Source organism: Orycteropus afer, unplaced genomic scaffold (assembly GCF_000298275.1).
Source record: "Orycteropus afer afer isolate SDZICR_OR568_19922 unplaced genomic scaffold, OryAfe1.0 scaffold00542, whole genome shotgun sequence".
NCBI classification, from domain to species: Eukaryota; Metazoa; Chordata; class Mammalia; order Tubulidentata; family Orycteropodidae; genus Orycteropus; species Orycteropus afer.
The window spans coordinates 1,443,769-1,452,259 of NW_006922129.1; the positions used below are offsets into that span (position 1 = coordinate 1,443,769).

General features: G+C 49.7%; 1 protein-coding gene across 1 annotated transcript in view; it reads right to left on the bottom strand.

Annotated features, from left to right (window-relative positions):
* Positions 1–4,004: 4,004 nt before the first annotated feature.
* Positions 4,005–8,491, bottom strand: part of TFR2 (transferrin receptor 2) — an 18,935-nt gene continuing 14,448 nt past the window's right edge. Inside the window, exons 17-18 of the mRNA XM_007955891.2 lie at positions 5,977–6,054; positions 4,005–4,289 (exon numbers count right to left, since the gene is read on the bottom strand). Of these exons, the coding sequence (XP_007954082.1) occupies positions 4,005–4,289; positions 5,977–6,054 (363 nt within the window). The remainder of the gene's footprint in view (positions 4,290–5,976; positions 6,055–8,491) is intronic.

Below are 8,491 nucleotides of genomic sequence, written 5' to 3' on the forward strand. Positions count from 1 at the left end.
TTTCAGATCAAAAAGAGATTGATGTGAGACACACCCTACACTAAGACTGCCTTATTATCATAGCAAAGAGAATCTGTTCCCAAATAGGAGTATAAGTTCACGTGTAGTAGGATTTACAACACATCGTTTTGGGGGACACAATTCGATCCATTATGTGCAGTGTTTGTACTTTTCCAACTGACATCTTTTGCTCAGTGTAATGTTTTCGAGGCTCGGCCCTGTAGCATGCATCAGCACTTCATTTCCTGTTAAATACTCGATCACCAGCTGAAAGCCTGCTGGTTCAAACACAGCCAGGGGTTCCTGAGAAGACCGGCCTGGTGATCTCCTTCCAGAAGGTCACAACCTTGGAAACCCTGTGGAGCAGTTCATGGGGTCACCAAGAGTCGGGATCTACCGGAAGGCAACTAACAGCAACAAATATTCCATTGTGTGTACCTGCCCCATTTTGTTCACTCGTTCGTCTGCTGATGGACATTTCGTTGTTTCCACGTTTTGGTATTGGGAAAAGTGCTGCTGTGAACACGGGGGCACAGGTTTCTGTTCGTGTTCTGCTTTCACTTCATCTGAGTGTACACGTCGGATTGGGATTGTTGGGTCATGTAGTTTAAGGCAAGCCTTTTGGAAAATAATACTGAGCTTACAGCAGGTGAAGTGGGAGTGTATTAGTTTTCAATTGCTGCTGTAACAAATTACCACAAATGTATTGGCTTAAAACAATAAAATATATTCTCTTATAGTTCTGGGGGGCAAAAGTCCAAAGTGAGTCTCATGGGGCTAAAATGAAGGTGTCAACAAGACTGCATCCATTCTGCAGGCTCCAAGGGAAAGTCTGTTCTCTCGGCCTTTCCAGCTTCTAGGGGCACCTGCATTTCTTGGTTTGTGGTTCCTCCCTCCATGTTCAAACCCTGGAGAGTAGCATCTTCTGTTTTGGACTCCAACCCTCTGCTTCCTCCGTGGTCTCATTTCTGTTCCAGGTCTCTGGCTCTTCTACTTCCCCTTGTGATTAAATTGACTTCCTTCCAATAATCCAGGATAATCTCCCCATGTCAAGATCAATCACATCTGCAAAATCCTTTCTGTCATGCAAAATAATATACTCACAGGTTCCAGGGACTAGAACTTGGACATCTTTTGGGGGCCATGTTCCTTCCACTACAGGAAGCATATGGACAAGATGAAGAGAAATCACTTCGGGAAACTTGTCCTGGGCTATATGTCAGGGAAACAAATAGCTGAGGTTTCTTTTCCTTTTCTTTACATTTTTTGTTTTTGTGACAATAATGGCAATCCCTGCAATGTATTAGCCCTCTTCTCACTTCCTCCCTGGGCTTACCTTTTCTGTGTATCCTTCTTTCCTATGCGGTCCTGCCCTCTGAGCTATCTCCTTGCACAAATGCTGCCCTTCTGATCTCCCATGGTTGATTGTCCTAAGGAGTGTACCCACCTAGTGCAATTGTTGACTGTGTAGGCCTGCTATTGTTTGGCTGTTAGTTAAGCCACAGGAGTGGGTTCGATACAAGGCCCAAAGGGTGACTAGGGGCCATAGTCTCAGTGGTTTCAGCAGTCTCTATCACACCATTAAGCCTGGCCTTCTTTCATGATTTTGAGTTTTGTTCCACATTTTTCTACCACTCTATCCAAGATCTCCAATTTAGATCCTTTTCCAAGTGGTTGACAGTGGCCACCAGGCACCATCTAGTTCTTCTGGTCTCAGGGTCATGTAGGCTGAGGTTCACATGGTCCACTGGTCCCTTGGACTAATTGTTTCCATGTGTCTTTGGGTTTCTTCACTCTTCTTTGCTCCAGATGAGGAGAGACAATTATGACATCTTAGATGCAGTTGAAATTTCTGATCCTGATACAGGCTCAGGAGGCAAAGGAAGGGGCAGTTTCATTCTGGAACCAAGGGGCTAGAGTATTCTAAGCCTTAGACTGAGAAGTCTTTACTTCCCAGTGACCTCAGGAGCTGGGTAAGACCTCTTACCCTATACTGGGAGCAAGAGAGGACCAAGTAGGCTGAAAGCTGAACCCCAGGATTTATGCTGCAGCCCCAGAGTCAGAGCCAGAGAAGCACCCTCCTGAGTCTATGATGAAAGGCAATGTGGTAACAGTAGCACTTGTAATTCCCTGCCCTCGTGTGGCTCATAGCTCGTGGTCTCTACCTTCACTGGACAAAGACTGACCAAAGGGATCCTGGAGTAAGAGACATCCCAGGTAGGGATAAACTAATGGTTTGGTGACCAGTCTAATCTCAGGGGGCTCTGTGGTCCAGAAGAGGGCCCTGCACTTGGAGTTTAATAATTTTATCTTTGAATTTGTATGTTGTAAGTTAAGTCCTATGGGGCAACGGAGTATGTGCTGAGGGTCCTGCCTCCCGCCTCCTTCCCACCTCTGAGTGAGTTCTCCCTCCTGCTCGTCTGCCCTCACTTGGTCATAACTGCCACTGCTTTTCCCCAACAGAAGCCTGGGCACAGGCACAAGGAAGGTTGAGGGTCAGGGTCGGGGTTGGACATACACATTCTTGTGTACCAACTTGTAGAGCAGAACTCCTAGCATCTGCGAGGTTGTCACTCACCCTGAGAGCCTCTCCATGCCTGAAGAAGCAAGGCATTACACTGCAAATAAAAACCCCATGACAAGTTGAGAGACCGTGGAAGAAAGAAAAGGGCTTTGTTCCTGCATCTTGAACAAGGGGCCCTACATTTTCGTTTTGCACTGGGCCTTGCAAATTAGGTAGCTGGCACTGTTCCCAGGAGAAGATACAGAGCTGGTCCCCCATCCCATGGTGGTCTTTGGAGAGCGTTGGTGTTGTGAGTTGCCATGGAGTTGGCTGTGACTCACGGTGACTCCATACACAACAGAACAGAATGGTGCCCAGTCCTGGGCCATTTTCATGACCATTCGTATGTTTGAGTCCATTTTTTTTTTTCTTCAGAATAAAACCCAACCCAACCCACTGTCATTGAGTGGATTCTGATTCATGACAACCCCATGTGCTACAGAGTAGAGCTGCCCCCCAGGGCTCTCTTGGCTGTAATCTTTACGGAAGCAGACTGCCAAGGCTTGCTTCTGTGTGGATTCGAACTGCCAACCTTTAGGCTAGTAGTTAAGCACAAACCATTTGTAAAGGATCTCTTTTAGGGATACTCACTGCCATCAAGTGGACCCCAACTCATAGCAATGCAAAAGGACAGAGTAGGACTGCCCCAAGGCTGTAAATGGAAGCAGACTGCCTTATTTGTCTCCTGCACAGCAGCTGGTGGGTTCAAACTGCCAGTCATTTGGTTAGCAGCCAAATACTTTAACCACTGCACCACCAGAGCTCCTTCTCTGAGGAACAGGCCTTCGTTATTTCCTTAGATAACAGGAACAGCTATGGAGACAGCATTTCCACTCATACTCCTTCTGCCCAATCCCTCCTTAGGTTTCAAGGGGTGTGTGTGACTGGATGAAGGTGAGGATAAGGAAGAAGTATAAAGATGCTTAGAGACAACAGGCTATGAGTCGGGTTTGACTCGACGGCACATAACAACAACAACAACAGAGACAACAGGATGTCACCAGGTGGTTTATTAAAGGCCAAAACCCACGTCCCTCCCACCACAGACCACCTGTTGACTCGAAGGTCTAGCAATCTCTTCTACCGATAGCTAGGCCAGGCTCTAGGACCTAGGAAAACTTCAAGAGTCATTTCAGGGTGTGAGGGGCCCTGCTCCTCAAGGGCAAACAGTCTGTGATTGCACAGACACTTGGTTATCTGACTGTATGACCATCACATTACAGAAGGCACTGCTCACCTGCTCCTAGATTGGTGAAGCCAAGAGTGTGTGCACATCTATGTGCTGGGATCTGGGCTGTGGAGGGACAGGAGGGGATAATGAGACTCTTGGTCAGCAATGAGAGGTGGTACAAGGGCACCTCCGTCACCCTGAAATCACTCAAATGTGGAGAGGAAGAGCTCTCAGATGGGGGCAAGGGGATGTGGGGGCCCACAGTGGGCCTCAGAAGTTGTTGTCGATATTCCAGACATCCCCACCAAGTGCGTTGGCTGCCCCCTGCAGCGTCCAGGTGAGCAGGGCCAGCTGGCGACGGAAGCGGCTCTCCTGGAAGCCTAGGCTGGGTGCAACCCCAGGAGAGGAGGTCCCTAGGGCCCCAGAGTCACTCTTTCGAAGCAGCCGTAGGTGGTCCAGCAAGGCGCCAAGTGTGTGGTCTCCATGGCCCAGGAAGATGTGGCGGAATGGGGAGTCAGCTGGCGACACGTATTGGGACAGGAAGTAGAACTCCACCTGCACCAAGAGTGAGATCAGTTAGGGTGGGAGGTCTCTGTCCCTGGAGCAAATGCCTGAACCACCGCTACTGCCCGCCACGATTTCTAACCAAGCTTGGCCCCTAGCACCAGCTGCTGTCGAGTGATGGAATGTGTTTCAGAACAGAACTCTGTTCCGTAGGGTTTTCCCTTAGTGGAGTAGTCTGGGTGACACCAATGGCTAACATGCTTGGCTGCTAACCTTAAAGGTTGGAGGTTCAAGTCCACCCAGGAGCACTGTAGAAGAAAGGCCTGGAGCAGACATGGGGCCCCGATGAGTCAGGATCAACTCCAAGACAACTGGCTACTGGGTTGAGCAGGGGCGCTCTTGTGGCATAGTGCCACCATTTGATGCTAACCAGAAGGCTGACGGTTCAAACCCACCAGCCACTCCTCAGAAGGAAGATGGGGCAATCTACTTCCATAGTGATACCACCTCGGAAACCCAAGGAGGGGTCGCTATGGGTGGAATTGACTCGAAGACAGTGAGTTTGGTTTTTGTTTGGTTGAGTAGCTTCCCGAAGTCCCACCTCCCTTTAGTTACCCAATCAGGGAATGACTATTTCATGGCATCACCAGTATCTGAGCAGAATGCATCCTCCAACTGTTTGGGGTTCTGTGTCTCCCTATCTCCAAAGCTTCCATGCCTGCATCTGGATCTCGCCAGTCTTCCTTCTTCACTCATTCCTGTTCCTGCCAAAAGCCTCAAAGAATAATCTATTGTCCTGCTGTTCCTCTTCTTGATAGCACTCCTCCCCACACCCCAGTCATCTGCCACAACTCTGCCAATTTCTACAACTCAGAGTCAAAGGTCAACAAGACAGCCACCCTCTGACTCAGAGGCTGTTCCGTCTCTCCTGAGCTGGCCTCACCACTGGCCTAGTTTCCCTCCCACGTTTCTGCCAGCCTCTCTGGTTCCTCTGCTCCTCCCTGTGGGCAGGTCTCAAGGTCCGACCTCCACCCTCTGCTCATCCCTTAACCTACAGTCCACTGTTTTCCAGACCTGGATGCATATGCAAATCACCTGGAGAAGATTTTTAAATTATCATTGTCTGGGCACCACCCAAAGAGCTCTTGGTGGTGCAGCAGTTAAAGCATTGGGCTGCTAACCCAAGATGAGGCAGTCTGCTTCCATAAAGATGTATAGGTTTCTGCATTTCTTTCATGTCCAAACCCTAAAGGGTCACTGTTGTTATTGTTATGTGCCATTGAGTCAGACCTGACTCATAGCGACCCCTTCTTGAGTTTCTGAGGCAGTGTCACTACAGAAGTAAATTGCCCAACCTTCCTTCTGAGGTGGATGGTGGGTTTGAACCGCCAGCCTTCTGGTTAGCAGTCAAGTGCCTCAGCCACTACGCCACCAGAGCTTCCATAGGGTCACTGTGAGTTGGAACCAACTCAATGGCAGTGGCCTTGTTTCTTGGGGAGCACTACCCCAGCAGAATCAGGCTCTCTGGGGGTGGTCCCACACATTCATATCTGTTTAAGACCTTTAGGTTCTAACGCCACACAGCATGCCCCTGGCTTCAACTATGACTTCTGCAGGAACAGTTCCCAAGTCTATTCACCACATCATCTACTGGGATCCTGGCCTCCACTAGTCTCTGTTACTCAGCCCACTGGGATGGGGGATGGGGGTGGGATCTGGACATAACTTCGGACGTTACATTCACATCAACCTCCTGAGTCTCGCTCCCACATTCCCTCTGAGGACCACGACCATTCCCAGCAACCAGGCTCTCAACCTCAAAGGTGAGAGCGGGGTGACACAGGTTTGGGGTCAGACTGCCTGGTTTTTAATATCGGCTCCACCATGTACTATGTGGTCTTGGACAAGTTACTTAGCTTCTCTGAGCCTTCATTTCTGGATACAGTACTAGCAAGCTCATAGGGTTTGGGGAGGTCTGGCAATCTACTTCCGTAGTGATACCTCCTCAGAAACCCAAGGAGGGGTCGCTGTGAGTCAGGTCCGACTCGACGGCACAACAACAACAACAACAACACAGAGAAGACAAAGCAAAGCGCCGGGCACTGGCAGACTGCTGTTTTCTTCTCCTCCTCTTCCCCTGACATCCAGTCCGTCCGTTTCTCCTTCCAAATGCCTCACCTCAGCCTGGTCCCCTCCGACAGGTGGACCTGCTGCCAAGCTCACCCAGCGTCCAGCCATCGTTCACTTCACTCCATCTACACTTCAGCCAAATCTTCCCTGTAATCCTACTTTGCCACATCACTCGTATGCTCAAAAACCTTCTGCATTTCTTTCATGTCCAAACCCTAAAGACCCAAACATCTGACCCTGGCACTTAGGGGTCTGCACGGTTGATTCTGAACCCATTGGTGCCTCCCACCCTCTGCTTCTCCGCAAGATGTCTGCCCCCGAGGAAAGCCAGGCTATTTCACTGCCACGCCTTTATTCTGGGTCTCTTCACCCTGGAACGTTCCCCTTTCTCCACACCTACCCACGTTCTATCTGTTCTTTAAGGCCGCACGCCATCCATCGAGTCAAATTCTAATGCACAGCAACCCTGTGGGACAAAGCAGACCTGGCCTACAGCATTTCCAAGGCCGTAATCTCTACAGAAGCAGACTGCCACCCCTTTCTTCCACAGAATGGCTGTTGGGTTTGAAGTGATGGCCTTGTAGTTAGCAGCTGAGCACTTTAACCACTTTGCCACCAGGGCTCATCTTTTTGCGATGGATCACATAGTAAATATTTGAAATTTTGCGAGCCATGCACTTTTGGTTGCAACTTTGCTACCGTAGCAAACTCTACGTAAACCAATGAGCATAGCTGTGTTTTGCAATAGAACTTTATTTACAAAAACAGGGAGCAGGCTGAATTTGGCCTGTAGGCTGCTAGTTTGCCAGCTCCTGGTCTAGAGCCACAAAGTTCCCTGGGTCTCGCCCAGCACCTCACACATAGGTGGTGCCCTTTATCCCTTGTTGTTGTTGTTATGTGCCGTGGAGTCAGTCCTGACTCATAGCGACCCCTCCTTGGGTTTCCGAAGCAGTATCATTACGGAAGTAGGATTGCCCAACCTTCCTTCCGAGGAGTGGCTGGTGGGTTTGAACCGCCAGCCTTCCGGTTAGCAGTCAAGTGCCTTATCCACTGTGCTACCAGAGGGTAGCAACTGCTGGGGGAGGGGGTGTCTTTTTGCATTCCTGGGGTTACACAGCAGAGGTTAATCCAAGGTCTATGCACAAGAATGAACCATCCCTTATCTTAGCCCAGGGTCACACATAGCTCAGTGGAGGGGACAAAGCAAAGAGAAAAAAAAAGGGGAAAAATCTGGAAGCAGGGGAGGAGACAGAGAATGAGAAAGACCAAGACGGAGGAGCAAGGAAGAGAGCAAGACGCACAGACTCGTAAACAGAGAGAAGAGGCAGGAAAATGCAAGGGGAAGAAAGAACATGAACTTGCAAGGGACAGAGCTGCTCTCTCTGAACACCATCTGTGTGCACAGTGGCTGAATGTGCACACTCTGGGTTCCCCACGTGTATTTACGGAGTGTGCCGTACAGTGAGCGACCTCGCCCTCACTGGGGATCGTCCTGGTTATAATTCTGCACTATAGACCTTTTCTCACGGCCACAGTCCCTACCCACCCATTTCCCAACATCAAAGGGATGAGAGGTTGAGTTCCTGGGGTGAAGACCTGGAAGGGAGAGGAGGGTTGTACCTGGAGATGGGGTGTGGACTGCAAAGCATCCAAAACTAATCGGAAGACATAGGGGAGGAAATGAGATCAGGTACAACTTTCAGCTGACTCCTCCTCCAGGCAGCCTTTCTGAATTTCACCCAGCTCAGTAACAAAGCTGAGAAAGCTCTCCATTCTCTGATTTTCTTTAGCCCCTTGCACCTGGAGCCTTTGTACAGTGGACCACGAAGTACACAGGCTTTCTCTCCAGGGGAGGTGGGGGGTAGGGGACCGAAGGCGGTTGTGTGTGTACCGTCCCAGTTTTGCCACGTATGGGCCAGGCGACTGTGGCTAAGGGGTGGCCTCTCCCCCACCCCACCCTCCTCCACTCAATTTCCTCACTTTAAGGGGCCTGCCTCAGAAGACATGAATAGACACTTCACCAAAGAGGATATTCAAGTGGCCAACAAACATATGAAGAAATGCTCACGATCATTAGCTATTAGAGAGATGCAAATCAAAACAACGAGATACCATCTTGCTCC